This window comes from Schistocerca americana, chromosome 2, assembly GCF_021461395.2.
Source record: "Schistocerca americana isolate TAMUIC-IGC-003095 chromosome 2, iqSchAmer2.1, whole genome shotgun sequence".
Taxonomy (NCBI): domain Eukaryota; kingdom Metazoa; phylum Arthropoda; class Insecta; order Orthoptera; family Acrididae; genus Schistocerca; species Schistocerca americana.
The window spans coordinates 468,058,947-468,081,996 of NC_060120.1; the positions used below are offsets into that span (position 1 = coordinate 468,058,947).

General features: G+C 39.1%; 1 protein-coding gene across 4 annotated transcripts in view; it reads right to left on the bottom strand.

Annotated features, from left to right (window-relative positions):
- LOC124596160 (leucine-rich repeat-containing protein 1-like) overlaps window positions 1–23,050 on the bottom strand; it is a 131,718-nt gene that overhangs the window by 39,967 nt on the left and 68,701 nt on the right. For all 4 annotated transcript variants that reach the window (XM_047135193.1, XM_047135192.1, XM_047135195.1 and 1 more), the window contains 4 exons: window positions 18,005–18,305; window positions 5,885–6,049; window positions 5,597–5,705; window positions 302–341 (listed from right to left, as the gene is read on the bottom strand). In XM_047135193.1, the coding sequence (XP_046991149.1) occupies window positions 302–341; window positions 5,597–5,705; window positions 5,885–6,049; window positions 18,005–18,305 (615 nt within the window). The remainder of the gene's footprint in view (window positions 1–301; window positions 342–5,596; window positions 5,706–5,884; window positions 6,050–18,004; window positions 18,306–23,050) is intronic.

The following is a 23,050-nucleotide window of genomic DNA, read 5'->3' on the forward strand; positions in this document are numbered from 1 at the left end:
CCACGGCAGCCACAGACTGGGGTCACGTGTGGGAAACATCTGGCATTTATCTTTCACATCATTCAAGAATTCGATGGTCTCCATTTTTATTATTCAATTCAGATGTTCTTCTGTTATTGGCATAATAAAAACACAGTACAACAACTTCTGTTTACTAGTGCTGAAGAGTATGCAGTTACTCTTTGATTAACTTATGTTAATTTAATGTTACATGATAAGAATAGAAATTATATACAATTATAATGACAAATCAATCTTATTTACCTGGAAAGATTTTAAGCAATTTAAACATGATACTTACGTATTTAATTCACTGCAGGATGACTCATATTCACAATGGTCTGAAAAAGAAAAGCAAATAAGTATTGACTATTTTACAGTTTACAAAGATATTAGTTCGTTATTATTCTGAACATCCTCAACATACGAGACTAAATTACAATGAAGAGAAAACAGGACACATAAAAACCAAAGTGCCGTCTTTAAGAAATTAAAACAGAAATACATTCACCTTTGCTAAATGTTTACATAATAAAGAACTCAATGGCGGAAAATTTGTCTTCATTCCTTTAATCTCCAACTATTATTTACCATATTTGAGCTTTATACTTATCTAATAAACAGTATTTTTAAAAGTTGGACGCATTTTATAGCCTGTCAGGTTCAACTTTTGAGTCTTTTACACTATTTTCCAAAAAGTCCAAAGAACTGGGGTCTTGAGGTTTGACATTCAAAGGGAAAATTCAGTTTACTTTACCATCCACTGTATCATAATATAGTGTACATCTCTTGTCTCAAAATATAAATGTTGGTCAGAATCAGTCTGAAAAGCTTGTAGGGGTAGGTTGTGCTGAGAATTTACTGTTTTGAAAAAAACTTTGACGCTTTTACTCACTTTCTGAGTCAATTACCGTGGAAGTTTGCCCATCAGGCCATTGTACACACAAGCAGCCTGCCAGGGACACAGTCGTCAGATGTGTTTTTCGTTTGGTTTCCTAAAACTGCACAAGAGAGAGACACAAAATTGGACATGGGACAGTAGCAAGGATCAAACCTAAGCCAAAGGCTGAGCAGTCTCTTGTGCTATTACCTACGCTATGAGAACAACTGACACTAATTTTATCTGGTGGGCTTCTTGAATTTGCGCATGCAGCAGCCTGATTGGCTAACTTCAATGCTAATTACCTTGAAAATGATAAAACATATCGATTTTTTTTAAAACAATTATTCCTCAGCACAACTTACCTCGCAACACCGTTAAAGCTTCTCAGACTGTTACTGATCACCTTTTATAGTTTAAGCTACATTTCATTTGCAAGTTAATATATAAAATTTTTGTTTAATGTAAGGGTATGAAGACTTTGTAAGTCGTTCATAAGAATTAAAATTTTACTGCCATGTTTTGGCCTCATATACAGAAAAATATTTCAGTTTTAATGCTCCAATTCACCAGGGCTGCCACAAGTTTCCTCACATGAAATACCCTGATTTCATGACAAGTTTTAGTATTTTTCCCTGACAAAATTTTGAGATCTCAAGGAAATCTAGAAAGCAGATGGCATTTCCAGATGTGAGAAAAAATCTTAAGTACTAATCTTTTGTAATTAACTGTTTTTAGATGGAAAAAGCAAGCCAGTTGGTGTATACGATTCATTATGACCACTGATGTTATTTCATTTAAATAAAACGAAACACATTTGGTGACAAAAATATACATTTCCTTGGAGTCGCAAAACAGATTTAAAGTATCTTCCCTGATTTCAGAAATAACCTCAGAAAAAAGTAGGCCGTTTGAAAGGAGTGTATAAAGCAGGAAAGAATTGTGTAAACCGACACTGTATGTGAACGCCAATAAAATGTTGGCTCTGCTATGTTCGTTACTGTCGGCTATTACCGACTGTGGTATGTTTATTATTTTACACGTACTTTGTGATTTTTCTTTTGATAAATATATGAATACATGGCGTACAAACTGCCAGCAACACTTTTTTTTTCTTATCATCCATACTTTCTAATATATAAACTACTCTTGAAGTGCCAAAATGCACTACAACAAATAAAATTGCTATAAAATGTCACACTGTATAACATACTTGCGGTGAGACAGTCACAATTCCTGAAGTCCATCGCCCATGGCCTTTGGCCTGCTGAGGAGCACTGCAGTCCTGGGTCCAAGGATAAACCACGAAAACCACTGCATTACACCACACACAAACATACCCAGCCTGCGGGTAGATCAGTGAGAGTAGATCCGATGGGCAGGGCCTGCACATTAGTGGGAACCGAATGGCTTCAGATCGGCTGGCCCAATCCATTACAATACCCGCAGAAATGGCCTGCAGTTTTGGCACATCATGGGAATCCACTCGTGTGGCCAGCTATTCATGAGCCACAGACATGTTGATGACATGAGACCACAGTGATCAATCCATGCAACAGATAACTTGTTCTAATACTCTGAGAATCAGTAATAATGAGGATAGGTAGCAACTCATCATAAAGATAGTTGCTGAGCAGCAAACAGGCACATAGGAAAGATAATCACACTCTCACAACCAAATTTTCAGCCGTAGCTTTTGTCAGAAAATGAGAGCAACACACACACATTCATACAATCACTCAGACACAACTCATGCACACATGATCACTGTCCCGGCTGCTGCATCTACAGTCTCTGAGAATCAAATCCAAACAAACCACCCCTCATACCTCCCTGCTTCTCATCAGCAGCTGCTAGGTTAGCGGCAAGAAGTAGTGGCAGCACTGACTGCAAGGGGAGTGGCAGGAAGGAGAGAAGCACTAGTAATGAGGGAGTAGGGAAGCAATGCATGCACTCAGCTGCATGAAGCCAGTGGTGATGCATGATACCTCAGTAAAAAAAAACATTTCATCTACTAAGACAAAAACAAGATTTTTCTAGTGTTTTCTCAAATGTCCTTGATTTCCCGACCTGTTTGAGATCCCTTGATATTCCCCGATTTCCAGAATCTGTGGCAACCCTGTTCACAATATCAAATTTAATCTTCACGTACGAAACAATGTAACTTGCATCAAATTTAATTACACATGGTACTAACTGATGCTTTGCTACTGATATGAAGACACGCAAACAGGAACTTTTTCACTTTTCGCTCGCTATCAAGTGTCAGGCAACTGACAAAAAATTCAATGTGCGCATTTCATCTGGACAACAAAGAGCACTTATTCTTGAAAATAGTTCAATCTTACACAGTGATTTTGTATGATTTGTCTTTACTAGCAGCTTAATGGTTAAATAGCTGTAAGATATATTGATCACAAAGGACCACATATCCTCATATTAACATTAACAGTCTAAGTTCAACGTTGAGCATCAGAAGAAAGTATACCCTGTTACAAATGTCAAGAACACAGTCAGCTGTAATTTCATATCCAATTTATTAGCTACTGGTTTCAACATTACAATACATCATCTCAGGACCTCTAATCCAGATGGTGGCTGAATTTTCTCAGTGACAACAGTATATACATCATATCTGAAATAAACAGATTTCGCACCAGCTCTTGTTCACACTGCATTTGCATACACCACCACCTTCAAAACACTTGTTGCTGAGCAGCAGTTGCGTCTGAGGTGTTCTCCTGTGCAAATGCACTGTGTGACAGAATCGGAGCCAAGTCCAGTTATTTCATATATGGCATACATACTGTTGTCATTGAGAAAATTCAGCTGTGAGCTGGTATGGAAGGCCTGATGAGGGAAAACTGTAATGCTGAAACTGGCAGCCAATAAACTGGAGATGAAATTACAGCTGACGGTGTTCTTGACACTTTTAACATATGAGGTCTGTTCAAAAAATTCTGGAACTTTGTCCACAAAATTTTCCTACGCTTACCTTTTGCTTATTGCGCATGGTCTCCTTCCAAATACTCTCCTCCAAAATTGAAACACTGCTCTCAACACCATTTCTACTTCCAGAAGCAGTCTTAGTAATTTTGCTGGATCGTGTGAAGTGCCGTCTGTGAATTTTCTTTTATATCATTTATTGTTGCAAGTCTTCATCCTTTCAACGGGGTTTTTCATTTCGGAAATAAAAAGAGTTCATAGGGCCAGGCCTTGAGAGTATGGAAGATGAGAAAGCATAGTGATTTCCTTTTCTGTGCAATAATCACACACCAATAGGGATGAGTGTGTGGGTGCATTATCTTGATGCAAGAGCTATGAATTGTCTCACCATTTTTCAGGCCATTTCCGTCTCACATTTTCTTGCAGGTGTTGCAACATGTCCCGATAATATCTCATCGATTAACAGTTTGTCTCTGTGGCAGGAATTCATGATGAAGTAATCCTTGAAAGTCAAAGAAATCTATTAGCATGGCTTTGACAGTTGACCTGACTTGACCTGGCAGCTTTTTTGGGTCTCGGAGAACCTTTCCTGAACCACTGTGGAGATTATACCTTTGTCTCAATATCATAACACTAGACCCACATCTCATCACCAGTAATGATTCCCTTAAGGAACACCTCTGTTTCATTTGTACGATTCTAAAGCTCTTCACAGACTGTGAGGCGAAGTTCTTCCTGATCTTGACTCATGAGTTGAGAGACAAACTTGGCGGCAACAAGATGCATTCCAAGATGCTGTATCAGGATTTTGTGACATTATCCAAGTGAAATGTTACATTCTTCTGCAATCTCTTGGAGAGTCAACCTTCAGTTGGCAAGCACAATTTTGTTGATACTCCTGACTTGAGCATTGTCGATAGACGTCGCATGGTGTCCTGAACAAGGGACATCTTTAACTTTTGTCCAGCCATTTTTAAATCATGTGAAACATTCGTAACACTGAGTACGGCTTAAGCATTCATCACCACAGGCTTCCTACATCATTTGGTGTGTCTCAGCAAAGATTTTCTTGCACGTGAAATTTAATGCACATGCATTGCTTCTCACACAGGAGTGTGCAAGGGTGCCAACTGTGTTTCACTCCAACACAGCATACACATGAAATTAAAAGTGTTCTGGGATTTTTTGAAGAGACCTCGTATAAAGTATATCACACGTTATCCCACTATTCAGTAAAGCAGAAATGGATGCACCTAAGAAAGTATACCATTTTTGTTTAAGGGTGATACTGAGGACAATCAATCTCTTCAACGCTCATTGTATGACACTACAAAAAGTGTCATTTCTGGAACAACAAGGATTGGCATTTAATGACTACTGATTAGAGGTCATTGAGACAGACTCATTAGTTCAGATTTTCTCCACAATGTTCTCTTCTAGAGTGCAGTAGCTCACACACACATACATCCTGGCAATCTATTTAAATGATTACAACCATTCTCATCACATTCCTCCACATGCAACAAGTTTTTCTTTACTGAGATACTAAATTTACTTTCTTTAGCTTTATTTCTCTGTTGAGCACGGTATTAAATGTATACATTTTATCAAAATAAATTTAATGAATTCAGCCTTTTACATATATTTTGAGTGTTTTCTCTTTTGACAGTTAAGCCTTTCAATAACTGAAACCTGTTATTGTGTAAATAAAACTGTGTATGTAGGAAATAATGCTTAAATAGCTCTAGTAAAATGTAAATGTAAACTAACCAAACAAATCTGGAGGAGGTTTACAAACATCTATCCGCTCTACGGAATGAATTTTATTCCTTAACCTGGTTTTCATTTGTTCATATTTAGCACTTGCTTCACCAGTCACCTGAAAACAAATTTACTCATCAGACAGGAAAGCACAAATCCAGGTGATTACATGTAAACAGGAAGCTCAAATATGAAAGAAAACTGTCATATGTAATTACTGAAATAACAAATTACTAAAATAAATTAGCAGTTAACTTGAAATTCAAGAAGAAATATTGAAACTCAGATTTCCTTTACCTTCTCAAAACTGCTCTGAGCACTGAAACAGTTGTTATCTACATCAAGGGCTTCTAAGGCTGGCAATTTCATCAATAAATTTGGAAAGCACTCGAGCTGATTATCATACAGATCCAGGAGCATTAAGCTAGCCAGTAGTTCCATGCTGTCAGGCAACGATTCCAACTATTAAAAAAGTATATAGTTATTATTAAGAAATGACAAATATAAGGTGGCAAATCTATTGTTAAAGAATAATATGTCAAACAGTGTTCCTTTTCAACTGAGTCTGTACCTACAACACACAATTTATGATATATTTTACTTTCTTTCTCTAAACAGACATACAAACATATACTCCTGACCGTATTTCTCAACTCAATTTTTTATGCATAAAATGCAAACAACAAGTCAGCAGAACATCCAGAAGCAGATCATTAATCGGTCATTTCAAGAAAACCTGACAGGTAACAGATTTACTGGTTGTAGTTGCCTTTTACTGAAAACGGATCACATGTTTTCAACCGCTACCAATACAAAATGAAAGTAAACCGCAAGCAGTCTGTTTATTTACATTGTACAGGATTTGACAATTTTAAAGCCCTTTCTAGTTAGGAATGATTATAGATTTATAACATGAAGACTAAAATTGGATAAACAGATAAAAAGAAAAAGACTCATCGAGTAGTATGACAGAAACACTGATCATTAAAATTTATGCAAGAACATGGTGGTATACTAGAAAATCAGCAACAAGTTCAATTACTTAGATAATGAAGATTAATGGACATGGATGGAAAAGAAAATTATTTAACGTAGATACTTGAGTAACAGTTAAAGATACTGCAGGTGTACAGAAAGCAAAAGCAAAGCAGAAACTTGCACAAGGCCACTATTAAAGGTATGGTGGGAGTTTCAAGCAAAAAATAATGCCAAAAAGACAAAAAAAGTAAAATTAAACAAAACTATTCATAAATGTCTTTGAAAGGATGGGAGATGTCTTGAAAATTTGATTAGAGAAACAAATGAAAACACAAACAAAATAGGAACTTATGTTTGGTTATTGCCACATTTCATCTTCAGTAGATGGTACACAGCACAGTAACTGACAACTTAGGAAGACTCTTGAAGACAAAAGTAAACTATCCTGAAAGAGACTAATAACAAAGTTTTAAGAACTGGCTTTAAACGATTACTCTACGAATATACTACAACCACAAACCCCATGTATCGCTCACATACGGATTGTGAAGATAAGATTAGAATAATTACTACACGCACTGAGACATTCAAACAATCATTCTTCCTGTGCTCCATATGCGAATGGAACAGGAAGAAATCCTAATAACTGGAACAATGGGACGTATCCTCTGCCATGCACCTCACACTGGTTTACGGAGTATAGATGTAGATGTAGATGTAGATTTGTACAATGCTTTAAATGTTAAATATGTCAAGAGATGAATTAAAAACACAAAGTAAATAATAAAAATAATGACATTCCCGAACTAATGTCTGAACGCGCACATAAAACCATTCAAGAAATGAATAAATGAATCTGGACATGATAGTTTTTCAATACAAATGGTTAAAACTTGAAAAATAGTAATACAAAGAGAACTTAAAATGCTGCAGTTGTTCATCTTCACAAGGAAATAGACTCACCTGTAGGTAAAGTACAAGACAACTACTGAAGACATTATCAACAGCCAAAGTAATGCATTTTGTTATGTGTTACAGAGCAGACAGTAAAATGTTTAAAGCTGTTAGTATCATGAGAATGGTATCAAAACTTGAATCTTGAATTTGTAAATTGTCAGCCAGCAATGTAGCTTTTTCCATAATGAAAGGAAACTGTGATAAATTTAAGGGTGGGATTGTGTATCAATAATTAAGAGTGACTTGCACAAGAACATCCAATACATGAAATCTTTGTACTACTTACACTCATTTGGCAAAAACCAGCACTTAAACTGCAATCAATACTAAGTATGTCATGTGGTAGGCTCACAAGGTCATTCAATAGCAAAGCAAACACAAATACACAAATTAAGCATCACCATCTGGACAGCCCTACGCCAATTCTGTGAATATACAATCAGTAAATCACATTGCAGGTATACTGTTGGCTACCATGCTAAAGACCTAAATATTTGTTAAAGAATTCTGAAAAGTGAGAAGTCACTTTGTAGGAAATCTTTATAGACAAACAATAAGGATCAGAAGTACATAAGGGCAGCAATTCTGAACAACATACCTGATCTAGACTAGCTAATATTGATTAAGCTGAATTGCAAAATTAGCTACATGTGCATTCTTAGGGATCTTGAGAGCATTACTTATGATCCGTAAGAGAACAAACATGGTATAATCAGGTGCCACCTTTCAGTTGGGGAAAAATATTATAAGTAAGTAGACAGAAGAATGAAAAACTTACTTCAACAGACCGAAGTCGCCTTGAACAAAATTGAGATGGCATTACATTACAACTTACACAAGGAGTTTTATTTAGGCTTTGATTGTTTGCAAGCTCCTCCCCTTTAGTCTCTCACTGGACATGATTCTAAACCACCTCCTAATGTATGGGCTCAAAAACTTTAACTCATTTTCGGATCTTTTTCTGCTATGTTCAGGAAAAGTTTGTGACGGTAGCAGAATAACCAAAAGCCATCAAATATATAATAAAGACTACATTTACTTTGACAGTTCCACCTCCTTTGCACAAAACATCTATTGTGACAGACATTAACTTTTTTATAGATCACATGCCACTAATACAGGGTTATTACAAATGATTGAAGCGATTTCACAGCTCTACAATAACTTTATTATTTGAGATATTTTCCCAATGCTTTGCACACACATACAAAAACTCAAAAAGTTTTTTTAGGCATTCACAAATGTTCGATATGTGCCCCTTTAGTGATTCGGCAGACATCAAGCCGATAACCAAGTTCCTCCCACACTCGTCGCAGCATGTCCCCATTAATGAGTTCGAAAGCATCGTTGATGCGAGCTCGCAGTTCTGGCACGTTTCTTGGTAGAGGAGGTTTAAACACTGAATCTTTCACATAACCCCCAGAAAGAAATCGCATGGGGTTAAGTTGGGAGAGCGTGGAGGCCATGACATGAATTGCTGATCATGATCTCCACCACGACCGATCCATCGGTTTTCCAATCTCCTGTTTAAGAAATGCCGAACATTGTGATGGAAGTGCGGTGGAGCACCATCCTGTTGAAAGATGAAGTCGGCGCTGTCGGTCTTCAGTTGTGGCATGAGCCAATTTTCCAGCATGTGCAGATACACGTGTCCTGTAACGTTTTTTTCGCAGAAGAAAAAGGGGCCGTAAACTTTAAACCGTGAGATTGTACAAAACACGTTAACTTTTGGTGAATTGCGAATTTGCTGCACGAATGCGTGAGGATTCTCTACCGCCCAGATTCGCACATTGTGTCTGTTCACTCCACCATTAAGAAAAAATGTTGCTTCATCACTGGAAACAAGTTTCGCACTGAATGCATCCTCTTCCATGAGCTGTTGCAACCACGCCGAAAATTCAAAGCGTTTGACTTTGTCATCGGGTGTCAGGGCTTGTAGCAATTGTAAACGGTAAGGCTTCTGCTTTAGCCTTTTCCGTAAGATTTTCCAAACCGTTGGCTGTGGTAAGTTTAGCTCCCTGCTTGCTTTATTTGTCGACTTCCGCGGGCTACGCGTGAAACTTGCCCGCACGCGTTCAACCGTTTCTTCGCTCACCGCAGGCCGACCCGTTGATTTCCCCTTACAGAGTCATCCAGAAGCTTTAAACTGCGCATACCATCGCTGAATGGAGTTAGCAGTTGGTGGATCTTTGTTGAACTTCGTCCTGAAGTGTCGTTGCACTGTTATGACTGACTGATGTGAGTGCATTTCAAGCACGACATACGCTTTCTCGGCTCCTGTCGCCATTTTGTCTCACTGCGCTCTCGAGCGCTCTGGCGGCAGAAACCTGAAGTGCGGCTTCAGCTGAACAAAACTTTATGAGTTTTTCTACGTATCTGTAGTGTGTTGTGACCATATGTCAATGAATGGAGCTACAATGAATTTATGAAATCGCTTCAATCATTTGTAATAGCCCTGTATAATGGCAGCCTTACAAGTAATACAAATCATCACTTAACCACTCAGACTGCCTTAACCACTACATGACTGACTGACACTCTCTCCCTCTCCCTCTCGCCCTCCCCTCCCCCTCCAACAACAGCTGTTGCATGCCAAACCAGGTCCATTGCTGAGACCAGAAACAAATAATAATGGACTCTTGAATTTATGCAGCAATATATACACTGAGGTGAAGAAAGTTGTGTGATACCTCCAGATATTGTGTCAGACCTCCTTTCGATCCATGTAGCAACTCGATGTGGCATGGACTCAACAAGTCATTGGAAGTCCCTTGAAGAAATATTAAGCCGAGCCTCTACAGCTGTCCATAATTGTGAAATTGTTGCTGTGCAGGAATTGATCTCTTGATTATGTACTACAAATGTTTGATGGGATTCATGTTGGGCAGTATTGGTGGTAAAATCATTTGCTTAAATTGCCCAGAATGTTCTTCAAACCAATCGTGAACAATTGTGTCCTGGTAAAAGCGTGTTTTGTCACCTATAAAAATTTCATAATTTGGGAACATGATGTCCATGAATGGCTGAAAATGGTCTCAGAGTAGCCGAACATAACCATTTCCAGTCAATGGTCAGTTCAGTTGGACCAGAGGACCTAGTCCACTCCATGTAAACACAGCGCCCACCATTACGGAGCCACCACCAGCTTGCATAGTGCCTTGTGACAACGTGGCTCCACGGCTTTGTGGGGTCTGTGCCACAGTAACTCTGCCATCAGCTTTTACCAACTGAAATCGGGGCTCATTTAAAAAGCCGAAAGTTTTCCTGTCATCTAGGGTCCAACTGACATGGTCATGAACCTAGAAGAAGTGCTGCAGGCAATGTCATGCTATCAGCAAAGGCACTCTCTCAGTGGTCTGATGCCACAGCCCATTAATGCCGAATTTCGCTACACTATCCTTATGTATACATTTGACATAGGTCCCACATTGATTTCTGCTTTATTTCATGCAGTGTTGTTTGTCTGTCAGCATTTATAACTCTTCACAAACGCTGCTGCCTTTAGTCATTAACTGAGCACAGTCACTCACTGCATTGTCCGTAATGAGATGTAATGCTTGAAATTTTGTATTCTTGGCGCACTCTTGACAGTGTAGATCTCAGAATATTGAATTCCGTAATGATTTCTGAAATGGAAGGTCCTATGCATATAGCTCCAACTACCATTCCACGTTCATTTCTGCCGTGCGTGCATAATCATATTGGAAAACTTTTCACATGAATCACCTGTGAGCAAATGACAGCTCCACCAATGCACTGCCCTTTTGTGCAAGGGAGATTCAAATGAAAACCTTAAAAGTTCAATAAAATTTCGAAAAGTTGTGAGATGGAGTTGGTAGGTGGCAGTAGTGTTTCTTGAAGTTCAGAAAGTGAGCAACAGGTGGTAGAGTGATGCTACAACACAGGACAAGACAGCAGCATTCGCAATACGATGGTCGCCCACTGTCAACAGGTACCACAACAGAGCAGTGACCTGTGATGCGTTTTTTGTGTAGTGTAGGTGCCAAACCAATCGAAATTCATTGCAGAATGACAGCGCAAGTACGATGATTCGTGTTCATCATTGCAGCAAGTTTAAGAGTGGTTTAGGAAGTTTAAAAGTGGTGAACTACTGTGGAGGATGCCTGAAGACCAGGGCAGGCTCACCACATAGTGACAGACAAGAACACTGCATTAATGGAGGAGCTTGTAAAGGAGAATAGGTCCTTAACTCTGAACGAAATAGCCCCAAGTTTGAAGATTAGTACTGGTTCAGTGCAGAACACTGTTACAGTTGATGAGACTTGGATCCACTGTCACCAACTAGAAATGAACAGGTCAAGCAAGGAATGACATCACAGTCACTGCTGAAACAAAAAAAAATTCTGCACTTAACTGTTTGCTGGAAAATTCTTGCTCATTCTCTTATGGGATGCAAATGGAGTAATTTTGGAGCATTACATCGATAGGAGAATGACAGTAACCATTATTTCTTATTCATACATACTGAAAAATTAACTCTGCCCTGCAATCAGGAATAAACGATGACCCATTTCTGACTCCAGGAGTATTGCTACAGCACGACTCTGCCCGACTGCATAAAGTGAGTAGGACAGCGGAGACTATTCAGGAAACTGAATCTGAATGTCTGTACATCCTCCTTATTTACCAGACCTTGCTTCTATTGACTTTCACCTGTCTGGTGAACTCAGAGAAGCAATGGGAGGCAGGCATTTCAGAAGTGACGAAGAGGTGAAAACCATGATGTATGACTGGCTGCAAACACAACCAAACGGATTCTTTTATCGTAGTAGCCTAGCACTTCCGAAGCAGTGGAATAAGTGCACTCAACTTCAGGGAGAATATGTCAAAAAGTGACATGTAAGTTTTTGATTCACTGTTACAATTAAAAACATTCACTGTTACAATTAAAAATATTATTAGCACTTTTAAGGTTTTAATTTGAATCACCCTTTGTACCTTGTGTACGCAATACTGCTGCCATCTGTATATGTGCGTGTCGCTATCCCATGACTTGTCACCTCAGTCTAATGTAGCAAACTGTTCAAAAATTTTACATCTGTATGTACATTTTGCAATAAATTGACATAAAAGAGAGATATGAAATACATATGTATCTTACAACTCGGACAAATGGTTTAGTTGCATAGTTATTTAATCAAAAGGGAACAGTCAGGAAAAAGAAATCTCCAGCCTCTCTCCAGCATGACACTGAAGTGAGAAAGAGGTACTGAGGCCACTGAAAAAGAAGGTTTACACAATTGGTTTGCAAGAAGGAGAACCAGAGTACTGATATATTACCAAGCATTATCGTTCCTATTATAAGGAAATAAAGGCATCTAGCTAATTTGCTGGATGTTAGTGCTGCAGGAATTGGACTTTAAGCTTATGTACATCCCTGGGAGCGCAATGTGATACCAAATACATGTCACGAATCCCTATTGGCTTTGACAGCGAAGAAATGACTGACACAGGTAAAAAGGAGCTTATCATAAAGATGATTAGAGGATGTGAACAAAGAGGAACAAAATATACGCATAGAATAAAACACAAATTATTGTTTCAAAATATGCAGTGGAAAGGATGACTGTGCTGGAGAGGAGAAAATAAGAGCAAACTACTTGACACATAAAGGTATTTTATACAGCCTAGCAAGTGGAAGCTGTGTATTTTTGAACTAAAGGTTAATTTTGTACATACTTCTGAGTAACACCCATCTGAAATTTGAGAAAATTTCATAATCCTGCACAGAACAGAATGACCTTAAGGACATTAATTTACAAAACAAGAAGTATTTCTGACAATGATCATTAGGAGTAGTTTGAATTAGAAGACCTTAACATCTCATTAGGAAAAACAGCTGCAGTATGTGTGACATAGGATTTGCTTTCACATTAAAGACACAGAAAAACTTCTGACACACACAGAGAATTAGAGATACGATCCACAATACTGTCTTACTGCACCACAAGATCCAGCAAACTCTTGCATACTGCTAAACCATGTAGAAACTAGTGTTCTGGCTCCCAACTGAGATCAAACAAATAATATGGCTTGTGAAACACCTTTGGTGTCAGTGTGTCAAAAGTATATCAGTCCGTAGACGAACAATTTGTGGAACATCAACAACACTTATTACAAAAGCAGAAAACCATTTGGAAACACAAAGCCAGAATGGCATTCTGGTCTGAGCTCTTAGAGTTGGAGGTCATGTGCATGAGGTGTGCTTGTTTGGTGAATTAGTTGCGTGTGTTTCTTTTTCTGATGAAGGCTTTCGCTGAAAGCTTGTGTGTTAATGTCTTTTAATGGTGCCTGTCTGCAGCTAAACGTGTCATCTTTACAGCAATTAGCAATTATCTTTTCCTACATTGTTGATATTCCAAACTGTTGTTTCCATTGTCGGACAGCCTGAAAACAATAAGATTCAAAAATGAACATCTTACACACATAGCATCCCACTGGAACTCCTTTATAAAACAAGCAGCAGAAATCAACTTTGTGGCAAAAACTAAGAGAATGCTTCCCATGCACTACTAATAACTAATATATTTATGAGCAATGTTATTACTTCCTGGCAATCAGGGTGTGTGTGTGTGTGTGTGTGTGTGTGTGTGTGTGTGTGTGTGTGTGTACACGTGTACAGGCACACAACACAGAGGTCATATGTACACTTAGTTTTTTACCCACATGATGATGACGAAAGTCACTGAAAGCTACAGTTCAATGACTGAACCGATGTGGCTTAGCAACATAGATCTCTCTACCTAAGGAGTCTACCACAAAAAACTATTAGTCACACAACTGATTGTTACAAAATGTGATAGCAGAAATTGTGGGCAGATGGGATGCAGTCGTCAAAAACTCTATTTATTTCCAGTTAAATGATTATAACACATACAAACCACTGTCCTACACAAACCAATGATGATTCCTTCCACGTCCATATATCATGTGAAAATGGAACCATCAGCACTTTTAAAACATCATCTGCAATTTTATGGCAATACAGTTTTATTCACAGATGAAGAATATAACACTGAGGAAAGAACGGAAGCTTGGAAGAGGCAGTACCTGACCTTAACAAGCATATTATTCAAAGCAAAACAAAGAATAAATAAGATGACAAAGTTATGAAAAGGACAGTTTGCTACTCACCGTATAATGGAGATGTTGAGTCAAACTTTTGTTAGGCACTATCCTTCACCATATATCCTTTTTCCTGTTCCCACTCCAGCACAACATAGCCTTCTATTCCACCAACACATCCACAGTCTTTTTACTTCCCTCCTTTCCTGCTCCCTCCCCCCTTCGTCCGTCTAACCTCCCGACTGCTCCTAGGTGCCCTACCCTATGCTCCCACAAGCAGCACTTTACCATTCCCCACAACCACCCTGCTATCCCTCCTCCCACCCACACCAGTCTCCTCTTTACCCCCACCACCCACACTGCTTCTCCCATCATTTGCTGTTCCTTGCAGTCGGGCCTCAATAACTACACACAACAGTCACATGTGTGTGAGGTGTTTGCGTGAATGTTTTCAGAAGAACTCCTTTTGGTCGAAGGTTACTTGCTTAGCAGTCCTTTCACTGTCCCCGTCTATGACTCAACATCTCCACTACATGGTGAGTAGCAATCTATCCTTTTCATAATACTGTCATTGTTCCATCCTGGATTATCCATTGTTTAACAAATAAGATAAATGTTATACAGATACCAGAACAAATCTAACAGTACCATTCCTTTACAATTTCAGACAGGACATGTTTTTCAAGACTTCTGGGGGAGTATGAAAATTGATGATTTGCTTTTCAATATAGTAATTTTAAATTCTGATACTCGAGTACAGTAACAGTCTAATTTAACACTGAGAAAGGTGGGTTTTAGAATGAGTAACTTCAAAAAACTTGCTTACCTTTTCAAAAGGTTGTGGAAATGAGAGTAGTACCTGTGTCAAAGTACTCAAGAATGTGATTTGGATATGGTAGAGAATGCTTGTGACACATTGATGCGTGTGATGTTCAAAGTCAAAGGACACCATTCCCTGAAAGATATCATAAGCGAAGGAAGATAAGAAGGACAAAATATCCGAGGCTTCATCGAATGAACCATCCTGGTACTTAACATGAAGTGATTTAAAGAAGGAACAGAGAATTCAAATAACTATAACCGGAGGGGACGTGTGTGCGTGCGTGCGCACGCGCATGCACACACACACACACACACACACACACACACACACACACACACACACACACACACTACACACACTACACATTCCCCCTACTTTTTCTGGCTGTAACCAATACAGGTGCTGTAATGGTACAGACAGTGAATGAGTTTTCTGATGAAGTGGGGTGCAAAATCTCCATACAGCTGTCAACATTTAGATTTTCTATGCATAAAAAAAGCACTTAAAATAAATGCCAGGATGATCACTTTGCAAAGGACGGTGGGAATTTCTTTCCCCAATTCAAGCTTGGGCTTCATCTTAAACGATGTCAACATAATGTTGAAACTTAACCTTCCTTTCTTCTGTTTCATCTATAGATATGAGTCAAGCTTCTTAGCCATGGCAATTCTTGTTTTAATAAAATGAAAAACTGTCCTGCTTCGCCAAAAAATTAACACGCCGACAGGTTTTGGTGCATACCACAGTACAGCAGTTGGAAAAAATTGTGGTAAAAAACATTCCATTGAAAAGGGAAGCAATTTTCACTCCACTGCAAGATGACAAACTGCTGTTATCTGTCAAAAGAAATGTGCAGTAGACAAGTATGTATCCAAATGGAGGGAAGGGGGGGGGGGGGGGGGGGGGTAGGAATCTGGACTCTCCTATCGCCCAAATGAAATTACATACAACCCAGTTGCCATGTAGTGAAATGGAAAGGTATAATAGGCGATCAAAAAGCATCCATTTGAGAGCATTGCTGCAGCATATGAAATGTAATGCGGCTCCAATTTTGGTATATTGGCAGCAGAATGTGGACAAGGGATTAATGTGGTGTTTGTGTCCTTCCGAAGTCCTTGCGGTAAATGTGGGAATGTGAACTATGGTGACTTTATTACCACATGCATCCAAAACAGGACGAAGGAAAGTCGAAGGACAAACACTGATAGGTATCTATCAGAAAGTGACGAATGAGTATGGGCTGGAATGTCTGTCGAAAAGCATGGGACAACAAGGGGTACTGTTGCTTCACAATAGCACTTGTCCCCACATTGCAAATGTTGTAATACAGAACTTACGTTAACTCAAGTAGGAGACACTTGAGCACCTGCCCTACAGTCCTGATCTCTCTCCATGCAATCATCACACCTTCTGTCTTTTAAAAGAGCACCTGAAAGGTCAATGATTCTTGTCGGCCAAGGATGCGCAGCAAACAGATATCTTCAATCTGGTGTGTGGATAGGATGATTGCCTCAATGCCCATGGCAATTTTGTCTGACTGGCATATACCAACTCTGGACTATATGGCAGTCAAATGGAAACTTTTTCATCACCTCTAATATTTTGATTTTCAATCACATGATGAAAAAGTCACACTCTATTGATAGGCTACAAGGCCATCGAGAGATTTAAACTATCAATAGGTCGACAGCACACTTGACTGTTGCCTAGCTATCACTTTAGCAAAGACCATCTATTGTGTACACTGTTACCTTTATTGGAGTTCAGTTGTTGTTTTGTTAAATCAATTCAGTTCTCACTTACAGTTGAATTTAATGCAAGTGCTACTGTTTGCTGTGTGCTTTTCTGATAGTTTCTAATTACGGAAAAGTTTGTAACAAGAAAGAATAGGAAAAAGACTGAGCTGCATTTTGTTAGGAAAGAAATAATTCATTATACTGTATTCAAATTTTAGAAAACTTCTCTTGCATAATTTTATAAAATCAATACTATTTGTGTGAAGGCATCCTGACAGCAAATTGAGCCTGTAAAATTAATAAATAAATGAATATGTTTTCAGCATAAAATGAAAAGCAAGAGCCTTTTTAATGTCGACTTTAACCAATCGGACCCCCACCCCACCACTAGACAAAATCCTGGCTACATCCTAGAGGTAGAGTATTATAAATAGGAAGACACAAAATAAGTGGTACATACACAGTTCAATGGTAAAGATTTAATTGTCTTTCTGGGGGTATGATTTTACCACTTGAAAGAATCATTTTAATGTAATTTCTGTTCTAAGCTGCAAATATGCTATAGATTCAGTAAATGAATGTCATTGGGGAGGAGGGTGTGGGCAAATAATTAATTTTCACAATGAAACCTAAATTAGACACAGAAGAATTTAGTCAAATGAGTTGAAAAACCTGACAGGATAGAACACAGCTTCAATTAAACATTTGTCAAGAACAAATACAAAATGTGAACTGATGGGGCTAAATTTTACACTAAATATTAATAGTGGGTCTCCTGCAGTTACTAAATTTGACAATACGAACATTAAAAAGTATGTGATTAAGATTGCATAATACCATATTTGAGTTGATTTCTAGATGAATCAGCTGAGTCAGTTGACCTATTTCAGATGGAAGCAACGCTAAACGATTATGTGACAGCCGACAACGTGTCAAATGCTTCAGTTGGCAAAAAGTCTCTGGTAGCCAGTGTAACTCATTGTATGATACATCCAGCACCTCAAGATGGGTTGCTAACTGTTCAATAGTGTTGGGTAGGTCTGTCAACCCAACATCCGGAAGATGAAGCTCCCGCAGTGAAGAACATGTGCTCAATACATTGATAGGGAGCACCAGGAACATGTTGTATAGAACATGCCTGCAGAATAAAAAGCATCAAATAAATATCTACATGATTATCTACATTTATGTAATATACAATTAAAACAATTGGAAGGTTTATTTCTAAAGTGAAGTAAGTATCTCCAAGAAATGAAAATTTTCGGGAAATAAAAATGTTAATAAACTGCAATATTATGAAAAGGACAGTTGCTATTCACCATATAGCGGAGATGCTGAGTCGTGGATAGGCACAACTAAAGACTGTCACAAGTGCGGCTTCAGCTGCCAGAGACTGTGATCACAAGTGTGAGTGAGTTGTGTGTGTGTGTCATCTATTTTTGACAAAGGCCTTGTTGGCCGAGAGCTTATTTTGTGACAGTCAAAAAGACTGTTTTGCCTATCTGCGACTCAGCATCTCTGCTATATGGTGAGTAGCAACTATCCTTTTCATAATATTGTTACATTCCATACTGGATTTTTAATAATCTGTGTAATTTTCATTGCTGAGACTGTTTTTTTTTTATTGGCACATGGTTTGGTTGTTATGATCTAAATGCAGACATAATGGAGAGAATAATAGCAATTCTTAGGATAGGGTAGATAATGCAATTTGAACTTCGCAGGTAAGTCACTTTGAAGCAACACCACAGGATTTGTCTGTACATCACTGTTAAAACAAGAATAATGTTTACAAATTTATCACCATAACCTCTATTGTACAATTTGTACAGAAACCAGATGGCAGTTATAAGAGTCGAGGGACATGAAAGGGAAGCAGTGGTTGGGAAAGGAGTAAGATAGGGTTGTAGCCTCTCCCCGATGTTGTTCAATCTGTATATTGAGCAAGCAGTAAGGGGAAACAAAAGAAAAATTCGGAGTAGGTATTAAAATTCATGGAGAAGAAATAAAAACTTTGAGGTTCGCCGATGACATTGTAATTCTGCCAGAGACAGCAAAGGACTTGGAAGAGCAGTTGAATGGAATGGACAGTGTCTTGAAAGGAGGATATAAGATGAACATCAACAAAAGCAAAACAAGGATAATGGAATGTAGTCTAATTAAGTCGGGTGATGCTGAGGGAATTAGATTAGGAAATGAGACACTTAAAGTAGTAAAGGAGTTTTGCTATTTGGGGAGCAAAGTAACTGATGATGGTCGAAGTAGAGAGGATATAAAATGTAGACTGGAAATGGCAAGGAAAGCGTTTCCGAAGAAGAGAAATTTGTTAACATCGAGTATAGATTTAAGTGTCAGGAAGTCATTTCTGAAAGTATTTGTATTGAGTGTAGCCATGTATGGAAGTGAAACATGGATGATAAATAGTATGGACAAGAAGAGAATAGAAGCTTTCGAAATGTGGTGCAACAGAAGAATGCTGAAGATTAGATGGGTAGATCACATAACTAATGAGGAGGTATTGAATAGGATTGGGGAGAAGAGAAGTTTGTGGCACAACTTGACCAGAAGAAGGGATCGGTTGGTAGGACATGTTCTGAGGCATCAAGGGATCACCAATTTAGTATTGGAGGGCAGCGTGGAGGGTAAAAGTCGTAGAGGGAGACCAAGAGATGAATACACTAAGCAGATTCAGAAGGATGTAGGTTGCAGTAGGTACTGGGAGTTGAAAAAGCTTGCACAGGATAGAGTAGCATGGAGAGCTGCATCAAACCAGTCTCAGGACTGAAGACAACAACAACAACAACAACAACAACAACCTCTATTGATTTTTGGATTTAAAAAAAATATTTACAATGGGATTAAAATGCTGAACAAAAATGATAAACTTTTTATTAAGAATAAATTAATTACTATCCCCTGGTAACAGTATTCAACTTGATGGATAAGAAAATATATTTCACAAAATGGTGTAATAATTATCAGTTACTACCCAATTACTTGACTCAGGTCTACCACAGGACAGACCAATGAAGTGTGTGTACTCACTACGAAATGAAATGAAATTTTTAATCTATTCAGCATCATCAATGTATAATTACGAAATGCGAACCTAGCCAATCAAAGCTGAAATTCCTTTCTTCTTATCTTTTTTCGTTTTCTGATGACATGTTTTGACTGAAGTAATGTACAAATGCACCTTTATTGAAATGGTCGGTTCTGGTCATTTTTACTGATTACTAAACTGTCAAATGATAATAAAATGAAACAAAATTACAGCTACAACAGATCATACAATAGTGCCACAGTATATACAGAGAAACATAATAACTCAACCACCCATCAAGTAATACAATTATTTTTTTGTTGTTGAGCATAGATGGATGTTGCTTTTCAGAATGGTCACATAGTGACATGTACTCACCTTACAATTTGTAAGTTAACACATAACAGTCAACAGAATTACGTACTAATAACATAGCTCCCACTAGTCCAAAACTGGATCCAAAATAAGGATGGTAAATATGTACTTGATTTCATCCCATCTAGTCAAGTGTTGAGCATCTGTTCAATAACACATGATTTCAGTGTATGGCAGAGGTTGCTCATTTGTATGATTTCATGCAACATGATGCAACAATTTGTGGCTATTGTTGGCATTAAAAGGTTAATCATTCAGTCACATAACACTCTCTTCAAATCACGTAAATCAGCTGTATGGTAATGGAAGAATAAAGTTGTATGACATTGGTGCAAAATATGTAGAATGATGTTACTACAGTACTCTAAACCAAAAAATTTGAGACAAATTTTCTGAAGGAAGGGGGATATGTTACGCCCCAGGATAGTATCCCTGGCAGCTCCTGGAAGATGAACTCCATGTCTCAATGACCCGTAGACAGCCAGGTAAGGGGAAAAGCTCAGCAAGTTGTGGCAGACGCAGATGGGAAAATGACTGAGCACACAAGTCTACAAGCGAAGCATAATGACATCATGGAAGTCGAGAGGTACCGTCATACTAATAACAAAGCAGAGTGTCGTAAACTGGCCTCAGTACAATGCAACAGTAATTATTCACATGCTGAACCAGCAGAAAATAGCCTCTGAAAGGTGAAGTGCAGAAGTTTGAAGTCCTAGGAGAACTGACATCATGGGAAAACCAGGACACACGATGTCATTGCCACCCTGTCACACAGAGCACAAGGGAAGTGCAACATAAACACCCCACCCTCCTTAACACCCTCTGACTACTAAGTGTGGACTGCTGACTGCTGAGTGCGGACTGCTGACTGCCCAGTGTGTACTCTCAGCTCTTGCATCAGTTACAGCTATCCAGTGAGATGGGAGGCTGTGGAGGTCGACTGTGGGCATACCTGGCTGTCTCCAATCATCTGTGGGCCACAAGTTCGGCTGGAAGGACACTGCTGCTGCTAGCTACACTGCCAACTTCTGAGTCAATGCTGATGGGGCGTGGAGGGCACCACTGCCCTGCAGGCCTGCTGGAGACTTGACCTGCGTGACCAGGACGCTGTCTGTCAGTCACCTTTTAGAGGGTGGGGCACTGCTGCTGCTGCATCCTGTTTCTGAGTCTGACACCGATGCTGCTGGAGCCTGTCACCAAAAAAGGGGGATGAGAGCTGATCTCTGTGAGTCACGAAGTACTTCAAGTGGACCTCAGCCGTGACTTCTTACGGCAAATCTTCTATGTCAACAAGAACACTCTGGAGATCGATACATAGAGCTGGAAGCATCCATGGGTCAATGGCTGCTCCTTGATATAATTGTCTCCACATGACACTTCAGTGGGCTGGTGGAACCGTAAGTCGAGCGTATACCGGGCTTCTTCCAATGACGAGACCACAACTCTGCCAGCTGGGGTGTGGTGCAGCATGTTGGAAGACAACCCTGTATTGCTGCTGAATAAATGTGTAATTGATAATGCTTTTGAGTGCATTTAGGCCCTTATCACTGCATCCTGCCCAGATCTATCCTGATGACTGTAGGAGTTGACTCCCATAATATTATCAAAATAATTTCTGTCTGTTTGACTAGCATGCACAAAGCAGAAAATCTGAGCATCCATGCAAAAAAATTACACACAAATGCTCTCAGTATTTCTAAAACAGACTAATCGGATAGCTGAAGCATTCTCAATCAGTATTTTCAGTATACAGATATTTGCACTAAGTTGTAAGGCTCGAATACCAGCAGAACTGTCTGAGCACCTGAGGGCGTCACAGCGAGCCGCCTGAGAGCAAACAGGCAGATGACAAAACAACAGGAGAAGGACTGACAATGGAGATGGCACAGTGGAATAACAAATCCAATGAGTAAACCAAGGTCAAAAACCAAAGAGGTAGTGAATTCAGAACCAAACAACGATGTGTAGCTTGATCAATACAAGAGCACAGTGAAATCACAACTGATTACAGAGCTGCTGTTCAGCTGGTTTTACATGGAGGCCATAGATACTGATAGCCTGGCATGGTGGGCATGTGCCCACAGCAGTGCATGCAGTTGCAACGACAGTACCCACAGACGTAGCAGCCAGGTCCATTTGCTGTTATCTCGAGTTCTGCACCTTCTGGCAGGCCTTCAAACTCGCCAGATCGGGACGGCAGAAGACTGTTGCTGTGCAGACCACAGTTTCAGTAGTAGTAGTAGTAGTAGTAGTAGAGGGGTTTTTTGGGTGCACGACAGCAAGGTCTTCAGCGCCCACTCAGTAACATAGTGAGACGGGTGTCAAGAAAAAAAACTCAGAACAGTAATATAAAACAGAACATAAAACACAGGTAACAAGCTTTGAAAAATATGTGCCCACCCACACCGAAGCGTGGGATGAAGCAGGGTGTCAGCAGTAAAACATGGACAACACAGGAAGAAAGT